The 22,514-nt window shown below is 43.8% G+C and overlaps 1 protein-coding gene across 1 annotated transcript in view; it reads right to left on the minus strand.

Moving 5' to 3' along the window:
* Nucleotides 1–22,514, minus strand: part of cacna1ea (calcium channel, voltage-dependent, R type, alpha 1E subunit a) — a gene marked incomplete at its 5' end in the record, with an annotated part of 146,325 nt that overhangs the window by 32,362 nt on the left and 91,449 nt on the right. The window contains 8 exons of the mRNA XM_083766471.1: nucleotides 1,005–1,871; nucleotides 4,887–4,978; nucleotides 5,421–5,488; nucleotides 9,108–9,225; nucleotides 10,551–10,620; nucleotides 11,850–11,981; nucleotides 13,487–13,599; nucleotides 15,316–15,428. Coding sequence (XP_083622597.1) covers nucleotides 1,005–1,871; nucleotides 4,887–4,978; nucleotides 5,421–5,488; nucleotides 9,108–9,225; nucleotides 10,551–10,620; nucleotides 11,850–11,981; nucleotides 13,487–13,599; nucleotides 15,316–15,428 — 1,573 coding nt within the window. The remainder of the gene's footprint in view (nucleotides 1–1,004; nucleotides 1,872–4,886; nucleotides 4,979–5,420; nucleotides 5,489–9,107; nucleotides 9,226–10,550; nucleotides 10,621–11,849; nucleotides 11,982–13,486; nucleotides 13,600–15,315; nucleotides 15,429–22,514) is intronic.

The following is a 22,514-nucleotide window of genomic DNA, read 5'->3' on the forward strand; positions in this document are numbered from 1 at the left end:
AAAGAAAGAGAACCGTGAACCGGCCGCAGACTCAATGGATTTTCGGATACTCCACACAACATATTGACTAGACCTGTAGATCATGTGTTTCTGTTTGGAGAGATTACCTTAAAATCAACATGCTTCCACCTTTACACAAAAGGATTGCATTGCATTCCATGCACTTTGCAAACCTTTTTCCACTCTCGTAAGGTCCAACCACACTTTTGTGGATTTTTGTCTGTTCGATACTGCTGTGATGAACGAGGCTAATGCTGCTGTGTTTACGCTACACTCGCCGTCATCTCGCTCGAATGACGGCGACTGAGCTGATCCTAGATCTGTGGGCATGTCCAGTCCACCCCACTCTTTGTTTTTTTTTAAAGATTTATTTATTGATAATGCAGATATCATTTACAACAATGAATTACAGAATCATGATTTTTTTTTTTTTTTTAATCAAGACAAGACAAATTCAAATAGGAAAAGACAAAAAACGTCCACCCCACTCTTTGACATGCACAAAGCTGAGCCAAATCAGAGGTGTGAACGCAGATGAGAAAGGAATCGTTTGCAGAACCGTAAATGCAAATACGATGGAGGAAACAGCCTACCTAAAATAACTACCTGTCAGTGGGGAGTGACAGGCAATTCCTGTTGTCAAAATATGACCCCCCCCAGTCAAAAAACACTTTGTTTGAAATAGACACTCATGCTTTCCAAGGTGTGATTTGGGGTCCTAAGGATTAATACAAAATTAATATCAACATCTTGAAACCAAAATGTTGAATTGTGTGTTTGAGCTCACACCTCACATGCCCTTTTGATGTAAATGTAGCCATCCATTTACTGTATGATTGTACTCATTTTACCTCACTGATACAACAGAGTCCTGTCTATAAGATAAGACTTAAGCCAATTAACATCACTACCTTCAGTTGTCAAAATGTCTGCTGTGAAAAGAAAAACAAGAAAGGTGCAGTAAAAAATGATGGGTTTGATTAGTAGGTGACGATTTCACTGACCTGCACTCTTCAGTTTGACATGTTTGTCCCTCCTTCTGTTCTGCCTTATCCTTCTCCTCGTCACCTTGTTCCCCTGGACTTCTCTTACTCTCCCTGCTGTCAGAGCGACTGGTCGAACGACTCCCGTCCCCCTGATGACAGTTTGCCCTGACTCCACCATTTCCTCGTGTCTCTGGGGTCAGGGTGTTGCCATTGACAGGCGGTCTGATCTTCTTAATCGCCCTGTACCGTCGTTCACCATTCAACCTGGGGCTGCGGCGGTTGTTGAGTGGGTTGGGGCTCTGTTTGACGCCTACTTTCTCGACCTCTGATGTGGTCTCTGAATCAGCAAATTTTTGGATTGACAATGGCGGTTCAGGCAGGGACAGATCTGAGGGATCTGATGACGTTGGCCGTAACATTGACATTGGGGGCACAGGCATGTCACCTGGAAGGCTGGCATCCAGGGCTGTATCGATGGCCGTGGTAGAGGCTGGAGGCTGAGGCGTGGCTGGCGAGCCCAAGGGCTCTGCCAGACGTTTGAGGCTACTCGAGGGGCTGCACTGGGGACCCTTGTTGTTCACTGACAGTGGGTTTACGGACTGGGCTGATGTGGGAGGTCCGTCCTTCTCCTCACTGCTGCTGAAAAGGACCTCTCGGCTGGACATCTGGCGCTGTCTCCGCAGCTGGCTTGTCCTCTGCTCCCACACGGACATGGTCATCCTTTTTCTCCTTTCCCTCCTGGACATGAAACAGTTAGAGGGGTTGAGAGGCGGGCAGGCCTCCCTGATGCTGCCCTGGGCTTCCTCCAGTGAGTAGGAGTAGGCCGGCCTGCCGCGGTGGATGGCTCTTTTCCTGTACAGGTAGGGCCGCCTCCTCCGGCTTCCGCTGGGGAGAGAGGAAGACAATACACAATATAAGCCAAATGGAACATGTACAGTAGTTATTAGAAGCATGTAACATTATTATATATATAATATTGATGATTAAGGTTCTCATCTTGGTGTTATGATTTTAATCTAATCACTACAGTGGTCTGGCTGGACCATTGACTACGATTCACGCCACGGTAAAACATGAACCTTGGTTGAAAAAACCCAAGTTGTCCTTTAACAAGCAACTTCAACAAACAAGTTACTGGATCAATGAAGATGTTATGACAAATAAACCAAACCAGGAGAAGTTGTCAACCATAATACAAGACGTGAGATATGCTGAATGAAATCAGTGGTGTATTATATATACAGAAATGCAGAATCAAAAAGACCTTTCAGAGTTTGGGAAGCACATGAAGGAAACATGAAGGTAAACAAACACAAAAGATGAGTCTAGGACATTTACTCAGTTAAGAAATTCAGCAGGTGGTTGAGTGAGATAGAGAGAGAGAGAGAGAGAGAGAGAGAGAGAGAGAGATGAACAGTTACTTACTGGTGTGTGGACTCTTGTGTGGTCCGTGTTATCAATGATCGATTGGTTGAAAACAAGACATTAGTGCTTTTGTGAGCAGAGACAAAACAGGCCCAGAGACACACAGCAAAACAGTCAGCTGGACTATAAAAGAGCCCATTTCTAAGCAGAAATTAACCTTTTCAAATAATGACATAGATTCGATGAATGTATGCATGAATCTGTCTGCTACTACATGGTCTACAGCAGTTCAGTTGATAGAATATTTCTATTATTATCATATGACTTTTACTTTATTTACTTGATACGTGATTTGAAAATTACACAATTCTATACTTTTTACACTTTGGTGTGTGTCTCCAGAGGAGCCAAGTGGCACACTGACAAACAAGATGGCTGCAGCATTAGAACAATCCAAACAACAGTTATAACATCAACGATAAGCACAACACTAACAAGAAGAATATTCCCAGATAGACTGAGGGGTTTCAGACAGTCAGAGCAACAGTATGGAACAGGTATAAAACACAGAGATGGGCTCCATCCGAAGACACAGGAAAAGATTACAGTACACATTTAGATACCCTTTGAACAAAGCAACCATATTGGGATGCATATCACTGAGCACCAGTGCCAACTCAAAGTTGTGACATACAGTATTAGCATTCTGCTTGATCATGCTAGTCGCTGAGTGACGAGATTTGCGTGCTGAGCCTCAGACTGTTCAGAGATTAAAGAAAGCGGGGTATTGTAGTGAAAGGTGAGAAACAATATGCACATTGGAAGAAAAACACTCCACTCACTGAAAACATGTTCACATTCTAAAAGCATTGTCAGTGAGTGCATCTGTGTTGATAGTTTTTCTTCTTTTGATCATGCTGGCGAGGGACATGCGTTCCAAGTTTAATTTACTGACAGTCTCCAACATGCTCCCTCTCACACTGAGCAAACAGAACCATGCAACTTTCTTCCAAAGTCAGTGGAGGTAGATTCTCTCAGGGAGAAACACAGATAAGTTCAGACTACAGTATCCTTTCTGAATACCCAGGAGACCCTGTGGTATTCGACTCTGCTTTACGGCTGGCAACAGTATTATGGAATACAGTAGAAAGGATTTTAACAACAGACATCCCCCATTACCACCATCACCCAGCCATGGAAATACAAATGCCATTCTGACACTTATGCATGCAACAAACAAATCCTCTTCTTGCATGGATGCCCTACTAGTACAGACAGATGGACTACATGGGAGATCAGTAACCTGGGGTAGGGTATACATTTAAAATAATGTATTCATGACTGGGTCCCATTGGCGACAAGGCTGCCTTATTTGTTATTTTTATTTGCCTAAGTTGCCGTATTGTAACATGTACCGCAACGGTCGATGTTGTAGTATACAACATGCTGTGTACTTGTACAAGTTACTTGTACGTGAATATACAATGTACTTGATATGTATTGTGTGACGACCCGGTTGAGACGAGGGTCCAATACTTAGAATAGTATCATAACAATATTCACGTACAAGTACCTTGTACAAGTACACAGCTGCATGTTGTATACTACAACAGTCGACACATGACTAATGTTTTTTTAACGGAGGAGAACCACAGGCTACTACTGCTCCACACAGGAGGGTAAGCAGTTCAAACTCTCCAGGCTTCACACACCTCCTATTACAGTACTCCCGCAACTTCATTCATACTGATTCCCGCTTTCTAGGTAAGGTGCTGGGCGTCTCCAGCACGGCCAACCAGAGCCACCTTACTGGCAGACAGTGTGTGTGTGTGTTGTTGCGTGCGTGCGTGGGTTAACGTGAGCTGTCGGTGGATAAAAAGTCTGTTAGTTTTTGGCTGATCGCCACAAGATAATCTTCAGGGTATGGTACACTGCCCTGGTCCCTAAATCCTTTAGGAAAAAGAAGAGTGTCTTCTAAGCACAGCTGAGTTAGGAGGAGAATAAGCACACTACATTAATTTGGAAACTATAAGTAACCCTGTCTCCATGACAACAAACAGTAAGCACCCCCACCCCAACTGGAAGTAAGGCTGCCAGTAACCATGGAGACACAGAGTTCAATTTAGAGCAAATTATAGAGCGAGGAGCAGAGTCAGACAAGATAGTAGACATGTTAGGGAGGATGTATCAATAGTAGGGCGCCCCCGATAATGACGATCTCAACTGGCATTTATCAACCCTTAAGATAGATCATTCCAATCCTGATCCCACCAAGCAACCACCATAGCATCACAACTTTAAGCGCTACTGCACATGAATGTCCCCTATCTTCTCTGTCCATTACAACTCTGCATGCTGTCAATTCAGTCGTTGAGCCAAACTATGCACTGCACGTTAGCTGGAGGCTTTGATGACTCCTGCTGGTCGTTTGTACCATTAGAGGTAGACAAGACATCCCCCAGGGGAGGGAGTTAGCGAGGAGGAAAAATGGAGGGAGGGGAGAAGGTCAGGCAAGTGGCTGCATACAGCACTTACTCTGAAGACATGATAGAAGACATGGGTCCGACCTCCTTAGCTTTCTGGAGAGCATGCTTCTGGTTGAATGCAGCCTCGGCCTCCTCTTCATCCTTATCAGTGAACATTAGAAGAGAGAGGAGAGGAGAGAAATCATAGCATAGCATGACAATAAATCAACATCATGTACAGTAACTTAAACATTACAGATCACATTGTCAGGATATATACAATATATATTGTTAGAATGCCATTTAACCCATTCTGACCGGGCACCCATTTTGGTGTTGGCATCATGTTATGCTTTAGCTATTTAAAAATAGCAGATCTACAAGCTCATATCGCGCCACCGAGTGGCGCGATACGAGCTTGTAGGTCTGCTATTTTTGAAAAATCAAAGAGCGACTGACATTTTTTAGAATCTGATCTCAGGTCAGAATGGGTTCATCAGACCAGTGTGTGTCCGGCGGAAACCTTGTATGAATCTGATCTCAGGTCAGAATGGGTTAACAAAACAAAATAACCAAATCAATAAATATATTTTGTATTTGTTACCTTGGTCAGCTCTTGTGCATTAGCAAGATTATCCACAGCGATGGCCAAGAAGACATTCAGTAGTGTGTCTGATCCCAGTATTGTTAAGGACATGATTAATCTACATCAAAACGAATAATTCCTCCTCTCCAAGAAACTTTATATACAGTGTAACAATATATTTACTTAATTCCTTAGTTAGCATCACTTAATGAACTCTGAAATTCAATGAACAATGAAACTGTACAAAACTGCTGGCACACAATAACCCCTAAATGGAACACATTCACAATAATGTTATTACCTTCAGCTGTGTTTTCTTATTTAATATATTTTTTATCCCACAATTTTGTAACCCATTTTTCACCTGTGATCCTGGGCTCTACACACCCTCCGCCAACCTAGTCCCCATATATGGGGGACAAGGGGAGAGCAACAGACTTAACTCATGCTTGATTGTCCAAGTTGCTCCTTTACACCTGACAGGGGGGAGTTTCCCTGGTTGGACGTAGCGCGTGGAAGGAACACGTTATTCCAACCAGTTCCTTTCCCCTCCATCAGGCGCCCCGGCTGGCCAGGGGGAGGCAGTTTAGAGACCAGGATTACTGCATGTTTTTGTGAGGGTACCTACCCTAGGGGACACGGGGAGAACATGCAAACTCCACACAGAAAGGCCCTTTCGCCAACCCCGCCTTCGGGTATGGGCACTGATGACGCGGAGGAGGAAACACGCCGCCAGCACCCACAGCGCCCCGAGCGGGAATCGAACCCAGGACCTTCTAGCTGTGAGGCGACAGCACTACCAACTGTGCCACCGTGCCCCTCAGCTGTGTTTTCTTATCAGAACGGCTGCTATGAAAATAGTCTATTGTACCAGGGTGGGATACCACGGCATACACGCCAACCCTTCCCTTTTCCTGGAGTTCTCGTGTACGTCACCCTCGATCAACTTGTTGATAGTGTCACATGCTCATTTCAAAATACGCTAGACTCTGTTGCTCCCCTGAAAAGGAAGGTAGTAAAGCAACAAAGGCTAGCCCCATGGTACAACTCGGAAACTAGAAACCTCAAGCGAACGTCTCGCAAACTAGAAAAAAAATGGCGCTCAACCAAACAGAAAGAATCATGTATAGTCTGGCAGAATAGCCTCAAAATATACAAAAAGGCTCTCGACACGGCCAGAGCCACCTATTATTCATCCCTAATAGAGGAAAACAAAAGTAACCCAAAGTTTCTTTTTGATACTTTGGCAAAACTGACAAAAAGCCGCGATTCCACTGATCCACGTATTCCTACAACTCTCAATAGTAGCGATTTCATGAGGTTCTTCAGTGGCAAAATAGAAACTATCAGAGATCAAATTGATCTACAACTACTCTCGGCTCCCACTGGACTGCCTCCAAATATGGTGGTCTCAGAGATGGCCGCACACCCAAATATATATATGGATAGTTTCTCTCCAATCGAGCTCTCTGATTTCACTTCAATGATATCTTGCTCAAAATCAACGACATGTACCCTGGATCCAGTTCCGACTAGATTACTCAAAGAGGTCCTGCCTCCGGTTGGTACATGCCTACTCAATATGATCAATATGTCCTTGGTGACAGGCTACGTGCCACAATCTTTTAAGGTAGCGGTAATCAAACCTCTACTCAAAAAGCCTACTCTTGATGCAGGCATTCTAGCTAACTATAGACCTATATCGAACCTACCATTTCTCTCCAAAATTCTCGAGAAAGCAGTCGCCAAACAGTTATGTGACTTTCTACATAACAACAATTTATTAGAAGGCTTTCAGTCAGGCTTCAGAGCTAACCATAGCACTGAGACGGCACTGCTGAGAGTTACAAATGACCTCCTGACTGCAGCAGATAATAACCTCCTCTCCGTACTGGTGTTGCTGGACCTTAGTGCTGCATTTGACACTATTGACCACCACATTCTGCTACAGAGACTGGAGCATCTGGTTGGCATCAGGGGTGCCGCACTGAAATGGTTCGAGTCCTATCTGTCTGATCGATTTCAGTTTGTAGATGTCAATGATGGCTCCTCAACACGTGAAAAGGTCAAATACGGAGTCCCACAAGGCTCTGTGCTTGGACCAATACTTTTCTCCTTATATATGCTCCCTCTGGGCAACATCATCAGGGAACACTCTATACATTTCCATTGTTACGCGGACGACACTCAATTATATCTATCGATGAAACCGAACGAAACGGATCAATTAGTCAAACTTCAAGCTTGTCTTAAAGACATAAAGAGTTGGATGAGCCGTAATTACCTACTCCTCAACTCTGACAAAACGGAAATTATCGTGATCGGCCCTAAGCCCCTAAGAGACAAGCTAGCCGATGAGAACTTTTCTCTAGATGGCATTACCTTGGCCTCCAAGGCCACTGTAAAGAATCTGGGAGTTACCTTTGATCAAGATATGTCTTTCAAATCGCACATCAAACAAATCTCAAAGACTGCCTTTTTTCACCTGCGAAATATTGCAAAGGTTAGGCACATCCTATCCAAAATAGACGCAGAAAAACTTGTCCACGCATTTGTTACCTCAAGGCTGGACTACTGCAACTCGCTATTATCAGGCTGCCCAGGTAAGTCTCTGAAAAGCCTACAGCTAGTTCAAAATGCTGCGGCGCGTGTGCTGACAGGTACCAGAAGAAGAGACCATATCACTCCTTCACTGGCCTCTCTACACTGGCTCCCTGTCAAACACAGAATAGAGTTCAAAATTCTTCTTCTTACCTACAAAGCTCTCAATGGTCAGGCACCACAATATCTCAAAGATCTCATTGATCCTTACAAACCAAATAGAACACCAGTGCGTCTACAGTATGCAAAAATGCTTACTGTTCCAAAAATATCAAAAGTTACAATAGGAGGCAGGGCGTTTAGGTCCCAGGCACCTCAGCTGTGGAACCTTCTCCCGGCTTCGGTCCGTGGGGCTGACACGCTCTGCACATTCAAGACTAGGTTGAAAACCTTTCTCTACGACAAAGCCTATAGCTAGAGTTGTCTCCAAGTCTGGCTGGATACCATGGTCGTACATTGTTGTGTGGGTCTGTCTCCCAGCAGTACTTGTAATATACACTATATAGGCTCCAGTAAGGCCTGCCACTAATCCAACATCCGGGGAATCTCTCCCCGGAGTCTCTTTTCGTCCTCCCCGTCGCAGTTCTGTGGACCTCTAATACTAACCCCCAACTGACTGAATGAGCGTGACCGTGGATCAGGCCTCTTCATGGAGCCCACCAGAAGTGTGACCTGGACCCGGCCTCACAGAGCTCGACCAGATGTGGACCAGACCCCTCCACGGAGCCCACCTGTCTATTTCTGTCTATTTCTCTCTGTCTATCTCTCTCTCTCTCCCTCTACCCCCCCCCCCCCCCCGACACGGTCGAGGCAGATGGCCGCCCACCCCAGAGTCTGGTTCTGCCTGACGTTCTTTTCTCCTCTCCTAAAAGGGGAGTTTTTCGTTGCCACTGTCGCAAATTCGCAATATTGCTTGCTCTGGGTGGATCTTTGTTGGTTGTAAAGTGTCTTGAGACAACTCGTTGTGATTTGACACTATAATAAAATTGAATTGAATTGAATTGAACCCTTCTATTTAATTTGAGCGTTTCTTCATTGTACTGTTAATTTAAAAAGTCTCTTCAAAGTAAAGTATAGCTTTCAGTGGGAGGTATGACAGGATGCAGTTTCCAAACAGGGTGAGCACTATGAAGTAGATGGAAGACCACATGCCAGACTTGACTCCTCCCTGAGAACGAATCCCATTGTACATTACTTCGTTCCAGTCCTCCCCTGTCAAGATCTGTAATGTCACATTTACAGGCGCACCCCCCCACGCGTTCGCACGCACACACACACACACACACACACACACACACACACACACACACACACACACACACACACACACACACACACACGTATACTTTGTATTATTCCCACAGCTCTAAGGTATATTAATGACAAAATAAATGTTGAAAATGAGTGGAATTCCCCTTTAACCCTGTTCTAATGAAAATGATATGATTATATAAATGCTATTTTACCTGTACATGCCATGGCAACAAAAAAACAACCCTGTGGCACATTATTTGCAGAGATGTGATAAAACACTGACATTGAACACATGTAGGAAGGCAGGTGCTGAATCCCAATTTAAAAAAATACTGTATATTAAAATACATACACATGACAAGCCAACACAAATTCCTTGTTAATACCTTTTTTTTTACCTTCTTTACTTCACTGTAACAAAGAGTGGCAGTCCAGCAAAAAGTGTGTGTCAAAATACTATTTGGCCTAAAATCTGTACTATGAAACTGACCGGTAAATGTTACATAATAACTTTTTGCTATGATTGCAAGATTTTACATTTTGGGATTCTGTTCCTGGAAATGGCTTAGGCAGAGCTCTTGGTTCTAGAGCCATAGAGTAAATGGCTTAGGCAGAGCTCTTGGTTCTAGAGCCATAGAGTAAATGGCTTAGGCAGAGCTCTTGGTTCTAGAGCCATAGAGTAAATGGCTTAGGCAGAGCTCTTGGTTCTAGAGCCATAGAGTAAATGGCTTAGGCAGAGCTCTTGGTTCTAGAGCCATAGAGTAAATGGCTTAGGCAGAGCTCTTGGTTCTAGAGCCATAGAGTAAATGGCTTAGGCAGAGCTCTTGGTTCTAGAGCCATAGAGTAAATGGCTTAGGCAGAGCTCTTGGTTCTAGAGCCATAGAGTAAATGGCTTAGGCAGAGCTCTTGGTTCTAGAGCCATAGAGTAAATGGCTTAGGCAGAGCTCTTGGTTCTAGAGCCATAGAGTAAATGGCTTAGGCAGAGCTCTTGGTTCTAGAGCCATAGAGTAAATGGCTTAGGCAGAGCTCTTGGTTCTAGAGCCATAGAGTAAATGGCTTAGGCAGAGCTCTTGGTTCTAGAGCCATAGAGTAAGGCAGAGATACGACAACCCCGTTCACTTCATGGGGCCAGTGACAGCCTCCATTCACTTCACGGACCGGAGACAATCCGCTACGCGTCGTGTCTCACTAGGCCTCTCAGCCATTATAAAATACCCGGTAACCTGAGTGAGACCTCTTGTAGCTTATTGCTGTAATTTATACCTCATACAAATATGTTTGTTTGTACCAGACCTGAAAGACAGTCATGATGGCAGCAGGAAAGGTGTCGAAATTAGTTGGAGTGTAGTCTTCAAAGATGAACCTAAGACAGATAAAGACATGATACAACAGTAAGACACCTGAGGGCGAGAAGCGACCTCACGTGCACGCATCCACCTGGGTGACAGCAGACTGCTGGGCGAGCGCTGGCGCTTTGGAATGGGGTGTAAGATCAACATATCTGCGTGACTGACAGCAGACTGCTTGCTGGGCGAGCGCTGGCACTTTGGCATGGGGGGTAAGATCTTAATTTTCAGGCCTGTTAAGAACTCAAATGTTTGCCGGCTGCCGGGCGTGGCTGCACTAATAACTTTGGGGCGGGCCCGTCTAGAGTTTAAATGTACAGGTATCAGTCAAAAGGGAGACATCGAAGAGGAAGGATGGATGGGGAAGGAACAACATATGGAATGCCAGAACAGGTCAGCTCCATACGTATATGGAGATCTAAGGGTTTGAGGTTTGAGGTCAGATGTACTGTAGAGTTGCTGGCCAATATTGATGACATCAGGGATCTCCATATATGGGCTTAATATTGAGGACATCAGGGATCTCCATCCCTAATGATGTCACGTGATGTCACGTGCGCCATCCCTGATGATGTCACGTGCTCTCTCACCCCGACCAACCTACACACACACTGACAGTAAATGCACGATTCCATAGTTAATCAAAGTTATTGCCTATAATATTTGCAAGTTGCAACACAAGAGGTAGATTATGCCTTGATTGCCTGCCTCACACAGTAAAAAAGAGTGTTAATTTTAACTCTCCAGCATTTTTGACTGCCTGGACTAGTGTATAACTATAGCCTTGTAGAGGACAGAACTAACTCTCTCCGGGAGAAGTTTAATTGTCTATATTTTCCCGTAAGCTGCTCTAAATCTATTTCAAGTTTGGATCATATCGTTCTTACCTCCCAGCTCACTAATACTTCATATTAGTGCATAAAGTTGCTGTTTTTAATGTGAAATATGCCCAGAGTAAAATCATACTACAGCAATCACGATCTTCTGCCTACATGAGGAAAAAAAATGCATACAACTACTGTTCCAAATAGAAATGTACATACACACCCCACACACACACACACACACACACACACACACACACACACACACACACACACACACACACACACACAATCTTCCTCTCACTCTCTTATAGATTGTACACACTCTTGCTTTCCCTCTCTCTCACTTACAGTATAGACTGCTAACCTCATTCAGAGCCACACAATAATTTATTCCTTCACGTATTCCTCTGTTGTGTTACCTGCCACCAAACAGCTGCATGCCGAGTAGTGCAAAGACGACGATGAAGAGGAAGAGGAGGAAGATCAGGGAGATGATGGATTTCATGGAGTTCATCAAAGAGACGACAAGATTCCTCAGAGACGCCCAGTACCTGACAAGTTACAATAGGACACTAGACTATAAATCAGGGGCCTTCATCGTTTGAATTTCAGGCGGACCCGGGACCCCCACTACATATTGCATAAAATTGTGTTGCAGATTAAACTTTTCCATAGATTTCATAGATAGCTTCATAGAGTTGTTTGACAGACATTATCATCAGTGTATGTTGGATTCATGTTAAGTGCTTTCAGACATTTAACCACTTAGAGCTGCAGCCTGTCGAGTGCCTACCTCCGTGCCGAAAACAGCTGATATACAAGCTCACAAAGCATCGCACTGCAAGGCTTTTGAGCTTGTAGATCTGCTATTTTCGGCTAAAGTTCTCCTCAGGATAGGGTGCTAGGGTTGAAGTGGTTAATGTAAAAAGTGAGTGGTGAAACTCTGTGTGGGGGTCCCCGGGGGGTCCCCGGAAGTTACAGACCCATAGGAACCCGGTGGGTCTGGCGAGCTGCCCCGCGTCCGAAACGGTTGAGAAATGATGTACTGTACTGTCACTGTACTGTACTGTCACACCCAAAGTGTGTGTGTCTGTCTGTGTCTGTGTGTTAGGCTGCACAGACTTGGTGGTGTGTTAGGCTGTGCAACAGTGACACTTGGTGGTGACAATATGATATTTCCGTGCTCAGACCCAGGGACACAGCCAGGGACACACATAGCTGTCTATGGACCGATTCCGTAGCGGGTCTCATGGTCGCAGCCTACGTATTTCCTGTAGGCGGAGACGACACATCTGCGGTTTCCCCGCACCACGCTTCTACTACAGTGAATGGAAAAGTGACTGATGTTAGTCTGCTTCAAACGTTACTCTTTTATCTGCTTTTTACTAACACTAACATTACAAAGATGCCCAGAACATCGGGATGAACCTGTGTAGTTTATGGCTGCTCCAACAGTAGTGGCAACATAAAAAATAAAATAAAACGGAATGTCAAAATATCTACCGCGGTGGCTGAAACCAGAGCCATATAGTAATGGTTGAGACAAAGCTGTGAAAGGTCCTGAAAGATACATAACGTCAGTCTTACCCAATACCCAATCTTTCTGTTTTAGGAATACAAGGCTGCTGTACTTTATACCTCATGCTTTAATGCTGTTGGAGCAGCCATAAACTACACAGGTTCATCCCGATGTTCTGGGCATCTTTGTAATGTTAGTGTTAGTAAAAAGCAAGTAAAAGAGTAACGTTTGAGACTAACATCAGTCACTTTTCCATTCACTGTAGTAGAAGCTTGGTGTGGGGAAACCGCAGATGTGTCGTCTCCGCCTACAGGAAATACGTAGGCTGCGACCATGAGACCCGTTACGGAATCGGTCCATAGGAGAGGTTGCACCACAAAAAAGAGCTCCTACCACATAAAGATTTGGCACCCCTGTAGTACCTCTGATGAGCCCCTAGGGTTCTCAGACCCCGCGTTGAAGACAGCGTCTTCCTTGTCCTTTACAAAACACTCATCGTCATTGAGGACACAAAATGAGAAAGGCGGCAGCACTAACTTGGTGATCTTGAATATCCTCAGCAGACGGAGGGCTCGCAGAACACTGATGCCAAATGAAGTGCCAGGCCTGAAGAAGCCCCATAGCACCTCAAAGATGCTGCCAACAATAACCTACATGTATGATACAGAAAATATATATCAACCTCAATGAGAACTCATACCATCACTTACTGTATGACAAAAGATGAAAAGACATACTGTTGAGTAGGGAATTGATACTACAGATGCTACAAATTCACACAGATACGGTCGCACACACGCATGCGAGCGAAAAGACAAAATAAAGTGATAATTAATCATGTTGCAAAGTAAAAACTGTTAGTAAAAGAGAGAGACAGAAAGAGAGATGCAGAATATTTCTGCAGATAAATACTGGTGTATATAATTATGTTAATTCCTTGTGATTGATGTTACCAATGAATGATACTAAATAAGGCTCTGTTCCATTTGGGTCAAACACAGTCAAGGTGCTCCTATTGTCTTTATTCAGATCGCAGCCATCTTGCCACCAAGGTGCTACCTAGGTGCTACTTCCCATAGACAGCCCATTCATCCAAACAGAAAAGTCCTATCTAATTATATTCAACAACGTCAAACTCACCAACATTGCAGCTGTAGGGAAAGCTTGAATTATCCTCTTTCAATCTGTAAAGTGTTTGTTTGATAAAAATCCACCGTAGACATGTTATGCTACTTCCTTGCAGATGATTATTTTCTAAGTATCAGAGTATGGAAGCGCTTGTTATCAGTAAAGCAACCTCCTGCTGCCTGCTGCACTATGTTCAAATTCAAAACAGGTGGTACGCATGCGCCGTTGAGTGATATTCAACGTACGAGCACTTCCAAACTCCAAAACTTTGAAAACAATCACACCCATGTGAAGTAAGTGGTGCAACTCCGTGTGGGGCTGTGGGCGTCCCCAAACGGTTGAGAAATGACAGAGTTACCGTGTGGGGGTCCCTCTACTGTACTGTACTGTACTGTACTGTACTGTACTGTACTGTACTGTACTGTACTGTACTGTACTGTACTGTACTGTACTGTACCACCCGAAATCATCATATACAGTTAATGTGTGTGTGTGTGTGTGTGTGTGTGTGTGTGTGTGTGTGTGTGTGTGTGTGTGTCTGTGTGTGTGTGTGTTAGGCTGCGAAACAAACACTTTTCTGTTTGGATGAATGGGCTGTCTATGGGAAGTAGCACCTAGGTAGCACCTTGCTGGCAAGATGGCTACGGCCTGAATAAAGACAATTGTATACTGTATGTTGGAAAAGCTCTGCTACACTAAATGGAACAGTGCCTTGACACTTAGACTGCGGGCATGTGGCCACAAGTTAGAGATTACTACTCAAGTACTTCCGTTTTCCCCGCTCGCAGACCTCCATTTTAAGAAAAGGCTAATGTTAGCATAAATCTTTCACGAGAAAGATTTATCGCGATTTTTCATCATGATGCGATGAAAAATCAGAAAGCAGATCCGAACCTTGGATGTCTGATCAGCACAGCAGACAGCGATGTAGTTTTCGAGAAAAGAGCCAGAGAAGTAATTATAACAGTAGTCTACGCATGCGTGAGTAAGTTCCATGTGTGCAGGGTTGAGCAAGGCGTTACCTAGCAACCGGTTCAGGACTAAAAGTTGTTTTTTAAGGGTGCCATTTCCAATCCATATAAAGTGATATAAAACGTATACATACACGTCAATTGCAGACAATAGATGGATATTAAAAAACGTATATGTCAACAGCAGACAATGTGTTTAATTAATACGTATCATTGGTAACACCTCAATATTGACTGTCGTGAAAGAGGTCTAGAAAAAGGACTTGCGCTGCAATCGAAGCGGTTGAAGGAGGAGTGGAAGTAGAGGCGTGGTCCCAGGCTGTACATCTTGAGGAACATCTCAGTCAGGAACAGAGCCAGGAACAGAAACTCTGCATAGTCTGCAGCAACAATAACAACAACAAATTAGAAAGCTCCCTTTCAAGGACCCCCATAACTCTGAGATTGTAAAATGGAACCACATTTTGTACACTCAGAGTTACACACCCATTTTCAACCTACTCAAGGAAGGGTACCTGGACCTGGGCTTTCCTTGATATAATGCAATGCGTATGGTGTCAGACACTACAAGCTCAATTTAGTATAATCAAGCTTTACTGGAGTTGCAGCATACAGCATGGATATAAAGTATAGACCGATTCCGTAGCTGGTCTCATGGTCGCAGCCTACGCATTTCCTGTAGGCGGACTCGACGTAGCTGCGGGGATAAAACCCTCACCAGGCGCACCTCTTCCACTACAGTGAACGGCAGAGTGACTGATGTTAGTTTGCCTCAAACTTTACTCCTTTACCTGCTTTTTTACTAACACTAACATTACAAAGATGCCCAGAACATCGAGATGAACCTGTGTAGTTTATGGCTGCTCCAACAACAGTGGCAACATAAAAAATAAAATAAAACGGAATGTCTAATATCCACCGCGGTGGCTGAGACCAGAGCTATTGAGTAATGGTTGAGACGAAGCAGTGAAAGATACATAACGCCAGTGTACTTTATACCTCATACTTTAAATGCTTAGTATGAGCCTATGAGGTATAAAATACAGCAGCCTTGTGTTCATAAAACAGAAATATTTGGTATTGGGTAAGACTGGCGATATGTATCTTTCCCTGCTTCGTCTCAACCATTACTCAATGGCTCTGGTCTCAGCCACCGCGGTGGATATTAGACATTCCGTTTTATTTTATTTTTTATGTTGCCACTACTGTTGGAGCAGCCATAAATTACACAGGTTCATCTCGATGTTCGGGGCATCTTTGTAATGTTAGTGTTAGTAAAAAAGCAGGTAAAGGAGTAAAGTTTGAGGCAAACTAACATCAGTCACTCTGCCGTTCACTGTAGTGGAAGAGGTGCGCCTGGTGAGGGTTTTATCCCCGCAGCTACGTCGAGTCCGCCTACAGGAAATACGTAGGCTGCGACCATGAAACCGCTACGGAATCGGTCTATACACAGAGGGCAATCAATCTATGTAGTGTCCTGCAAACGTTCTGTGGTGGAGAAATTGACTAAATTCTATTTTGGATGCAAACGCTAGCTGTGAGCTCAAATGACACCCCTGCAGCCTGAAGGAAAAAAATAAATGTCTCCTGTGAGCAAGCAGGCAGGCTCCATTAGTTCAGAGGTAAAACAAAAATCAGCTCTTTGCCACGGGTGCAGTACTTAGTTTAGACCGTTTTTGGTTTAGAGTCATTGGTTAAACCAGTCATTAGTCCTACAACTACAACCTATCTCAAACCCTCACCCTAAACCTAACCTCTCACGGGGCAGCACACCTAAACCCATGTCTAACCAATGACTCGTCTAAACTATGCACCCCTATACTCCCACGGGGCGGGAGGTGGACGCTTTTCAGACAGGGCATTAGTCCGACATTCATCCGCATGTCGGACTAGCGTCTGCTCCCGTGCTTGCGGTTATGGTTAGGTTAGGAGATGAGGTGGGTTGTCATTTGTCGGACCAATGACTTGTCTGAACTATGTACTGCACCCCCACGGGGCAGCACACCTAAACCAACCTTAACCCATGTCTAACCAATGACTAGTCTAGTATGCAGCCCCCCAGATTTGAATCCGGGGTAGAACATGAAAGTTTCGGAGTGCAGCTTTTTTTTTAATATATTTTTTGATTTTGTAACCCATTTTTCTGTGTCAATTATGTATTATTATCTAACATTTCTACTGTTATTTCAAATAGAGTGTCCAACACAAGGAGTGGTCTGGAGAGAGAATGCTGTTTGGTTACTGTACCTCACAGGCATCACAGCCCCCAAAAATGTGATAACAAGCTTAACCTTGCCTTGTTTAACATCAGGTCACTAACAAATAAGTCCTCCTCTGTAAATGATATAATCTGTAAAGAGAAGCTAGATATAATCTTTCTAACAGAGACATGGTTTGGCTCAGATGGAGCTGTTCTCCTAGCGCCAGCCTGTCCCGCAAACTACAGTTTCATTCACTCTGTTCGCGAGGCTAAGAAAGGAGGTGGACTGGCAATTATTTTTTCAGACATGTTAAAATTCAAGGCTCTGACCCTTGGCAGCTTTACATCCTTTGAATACCAGGCCACTATACTACATGGTCAAGCCTCTATGCCAATGATTAGCATTTATCGCCCGCCAAAATGCAGTAAAGCAATATTTCTAACAGAAATATCAGAACTTTTATCTATCTGCTCCACTAACTATGACAGAACTCTTATCTCAGGTGATCTTAATCTTCACCTGGATGATGCTACAGATGCTATGGCCATGGGTTTCTTAGAGTTATTGCACTCCTTTGAATTTATCCAACATGTTGTTGGGCCTACACATAAACATGGGCACACTCTGGACCTGGTGATTTCTAGAGGGCTGAACATCACTGTGGAAAGGACTATTGAAAGGCCTGAGCTATCAGACCACTATCTGCTGTGTTTTAATAGGACTGTCTCTGATCTAGAGAAAAACATCACTGAATATACCATAAAAAAGCGTTTTTTTTAGCTCTTCTGCAGCCGACGAGTTCTCTCGTCACCTGGGCCCCCCCCTGCCCGATACTCCCCCAGTGAATGATATGGTTCAAATTTTTAATCTTAAACTAGAGTCAGCTCTTGATATAGTGGCTCCTTTGAAAACAAAAAAGAAACATAACACCAGAGTAACACCCTGGATAAATGAGCATTCACGCTCACTGAAGCAAGAATGTCGTAGAGCTGAGCGAGCTTGGAGAAAAAACAAACTCACCATCCACCTAGAGATTCTTAAAAAGTCAACAGTCGCCTATAACAAAGCCTTGCGTCTAGCAAGGCAGGCATATTTCTATGGCATTATTAATGAGAACAAGAAAAATGCCAGAGTCCTATTCTCTACCATTGAACGACTTTTAAACCCCCCCCAGTCCTACAAGCAGTCATTCCCGGCCTCTAAAGCTAAGTGTAATGAGTTTGCATGCTTTTTTGACAACAGCATTTTTAACATTAGAGCTGATATTATGAATGGTGCTGCTGCTAGCACAAACCTTCAAACAGCAGCTAATGGTCCCAGGGTAGATCTCTCCAGGGGGAGCCTATTATCGTTCTGCGCAATTGATGAAGACGAACTCCGCAAAACCATATCACAGATGACATCATCCTCCTGTTCATTGGATACAATTCCCACCACCTTTCTCAAAGAGGTCTTAGACAGTGTGATTGGAGATATCCTAAAAATTGTAAACAGCTCGCTACAATCAGGCGTCTTCCCAGACTCACTGAAGACTGCTGTAGTTAAGCCCCTTCTCAAGAAACACAATCTTGATCCCTCTGTTTTGGGTAACTATCGACCCATTTCAAATCTACCCTTTCTGGGCAAGGTTTTAGAAAAATGCATCTTTCATCAATTGGATGTGTTTCTACAGAACAATAATGTGCACAACAAATTCCAATCTGGCTTTAGGAAAGGTCACAGTACAGAAACAGCACTTGTAAAAGTAATGAATGATCTTAGGGTGTCTGCTGACAAGAAACATGTATCCGTTCGCTTACTTCTAGATCTAACGGCTGCATTTGACACGATTGATCATTCAATTTTAATACAGCGTCTGGAGCACTGGATAGGCCTGTCTGGTACGGCCCTGTCCTGGTTTTCCTCCTACCTATCAAATAGAAGTTACTTTGTCAATCTAGCCGAGTTTGACTCAGACAAACACGACATCAGTTCTGGTATTCCACAGGGCTCGATTCTTGGCCCTCTGCTTTTCTCCTTGTACATACTGCCATTGGGCGAACTCATTGCCAATCACGGAGTCAATTTTCATTTCTATGCTGATGATACCCAACTATATCTTTCTGTGGCTCCAGATGATCCCTGTGCTTTAGACCCGCTGGTTACCTGTCTGTCTAGCATCAAATGTTGGATGAGTGAGAACTTTCTCAAGCTAAATGAGGATAAGACAGAAGTTCTCATATTCGGTTCTAGTGAACAGAAAGAATCAATATTAAGCAGACTTGGCAACCTGACTGTAGAAAGTAACAGTACAGTAAAGAACCTGGGGGTTATTATTGATTCTGAATTGAATTTTAATTCACACATTAATCATGTTACCAAGATTGCCTTTTTTCACCTTAGAAATATTGCACGAATCAGAGCCTATGGCCCTCATTTATCAACCGTGCGTACGCCAAAATATGGGCGCACGCCGAAATTACCGACATTTTCGGCATTTAACATTTCCGGCAAAGCTTGAAATTGAACTTGAGTAGGACAAATAGTCACGTCTACTCTTCAGCTGGCGTACGCTGTTTTTCTGTTTTACACAAGCGGAGCAGCCTTGTCTGAACTGCTGAGAGGCTGTCACAGGCATCTAAACATATGTATTCACTCCTAAAATGTTTATATAAAAGGTATGTATAATGTATATGGGCTACATGTAAAAAATAAATAAATAAAAATGTTAAGGAATACATGTGTCATATGAAATTAGTAGGAGATAAAATCGCGCAATTAAAAACAATGTTGCAAGAGATGCTTAAGCCATTTAAACAGTGTTTTGCATGAGCGCATACATGCGAGGATTTGGGCTGTCTGTGCTGAAATATTTCCATGACGGGACGTTGGAGAGTATAGTGCAGCAGTCCCAACGTGGTATAGCCTACTGTAGCCTAATCTACAGCATGAAGGCCGATGTCTTTCTTGTGCAATATAATAAACCTGACGCGTCGCTCAATGCCAAATGTACCGTGCCAGGCTCCCAGCGCAAGTGGGAACTGCATCGGAGATATATAGGTATATTACCCAGCCAAGCAACCACCAGCCACATGAGGCTATATACGGTTTTTGCTGCACATTCATATAATGACAGTTGACAGCCCGGCCGGCGGCCACTGCAGTGACTAACGTCTGCGAGGCAATCTAAATAGACTGTCGAACGTCGGAACGTGCATGGTCAGTTGGTCACGGACGGACCACTGTGATAGAGAGAGACAGACAGACAGACAGACAGACAGACAGATACACTGGACAGGAGGAGCACCTGCAAAACAGCAGCGTGTGTGTGCCTATTTGTTATTTAATTATGGTTCACAGGTTCAGGTTTTTGTTCACTAATATATCTTGTTGTATATTAAATTAAAAATACTTTAATGATTTAATATACAACTAACAACACACAGTGAAACATTGCGAATTTGCGATATGTGTGCGGGGGGTGAGGCGGGCAGCAAGGGAAACGAAGCGAGAGGAGAAACAGACAGCTTTATTTAATGTGTCATGTAGGTGCGTGCGTGCGTGGACATGACAGCAAGGCAAGCGAGGTGAGAGGGAACAGACAGGGTAGGCCTACAACTTTATTTAATTCATGCAGGTGTTCGTTATTTATTTATTTAACAACACACCAGTTAGTTGGGCTTGCAAGTTGCGTGTGCGTGCAGCTTGTGTGCGTCTGTGTGTGTGTGTGTGTGTGTGTGTGTGTATGAGAGAGGGGGGTGAGGCGGGCAGAAAGGCACGGTAACCATGGTTTCCAGATCGTATAGCAGTGGTTCAGGTCGCAAAAACGAGGGCGAGGCTTGATTTCTTAGGGCGTGCCAGATCAAATTCAGCCGTGACATTTATTAACGTGAGAACGAAATTAAGGAAGGATCAGCTGTTTGCGAGATTTTACACTCGATTGATAAATGAGGGCCTATGTGTCCTTGGACGATGCAAAAACGCTAATCCACGCCTTTGTTTTTTCTCGGCTTGATTACTGCAATGCACTTTTTTCAGGACTGCCTAAGAAAACAACTGACAGATTACAACTTGTCCAAAATGCAGCAGCCAGAGTTTTTTTTTTTTTTTTTTAATATATTTTTTTTGCGGCTTACGCCTTTTTTATTTGATTTTTTAAGGGATAGACAGTAGGCTGACAGGAAACGGGAGAGAGATGGGGGGATGACATGCGGTAAAGGCCGTGTCGGGTCCGGGAGTCGAACCCGCGGCACACCGCGACTGGATCACCAGTCCGGTGCCCAGACCGTTACGCCACGGCCTGGGCTCAGCCAGAGTTTTAACTAGAACTAAGATGAGAGAACATATTACTCCAGTTTTGGCATCACTGCACTGGCTTCCGGTTGTTTTTAGGATTGATTTTAAAATTATTTTACTTGTCTATAAAGCTCTCAATGGTCTCGCACCTTCCTACCTACATAACTGCCTGCCTAAATATGTCCCAAACCTCCCCCTAAGGTCTTCCACTGCTGGCCTGCTCGCTTTGCCTAAAAAAATGGCAACTAAAAAATACGGGGAAGCAGCTTTTTGCTTCTACGGGCCGTCGGCATGGAACAAGCTCCCACTGTACCTTCGTCAGGCAGCCTCTGTAGACATTTTTAAAGCTCAGCTCAAGACCCACTTCTACAACATTGCTTTTAATTGATCTTTTATTTTATTTTTATTTTTTGTTATTCATGTCCTCACTGTATTGCATTACTGCTTGTTTTTTGTCGTTGCCTTGCTTTTCTTTTATTCTCCATTGTTCTGTAAAGCACTTTGAGCTGCATTTCATGTCATGAAAGGTGCTATACAAATAAAGTTTTATTATTATTATTATTATTATTTATTATTATTATTATTATTAATGTGATCCTGGGCTCTACACACCCTCCGCCAACCTAGACCCCATATAGACCGATTCCGTACCGGTTTCATGGTTGCAGCCTACGTATTTCCTGTAGGCGGACTCGACATAGCTGCGGGAGTAAAACCCTCACCAGGCGCACCTCTTCCACTACAGTGAACGGCAGAGTGACTGATGTTAGTTTGCCTCAAACTTTACTCCTTTACCTGCTTTTTTACTAACACTAACATTACAAAAATGCCCAGAACATCGAGACCTGTGTAGTTTATGGCTGCTCCAACAGTAGTGGCAACATAAAAAATAAAATAAAAAACGGAATGTCTAATATCCACCTCGGTGGCGGAGACCAGAGCCATTGAGTAATGGTTGAGACAAAGCAGTGAAGGGTCCTGAAAGATACG

Source organism: Protomyctophum parallelum (genome assembly GCF_964188405.1).
Source record: "Protomyctophum parallelum genome assembly, chromosome: 6".
NCBI classification, from domain to species: domain Eukaryota; kingdom Metazoa; phylum Chordata; class Actinopteri; order Myctophiformes; family Myctophidae; genus Protomyctophum; species Protomyctophum parallelum.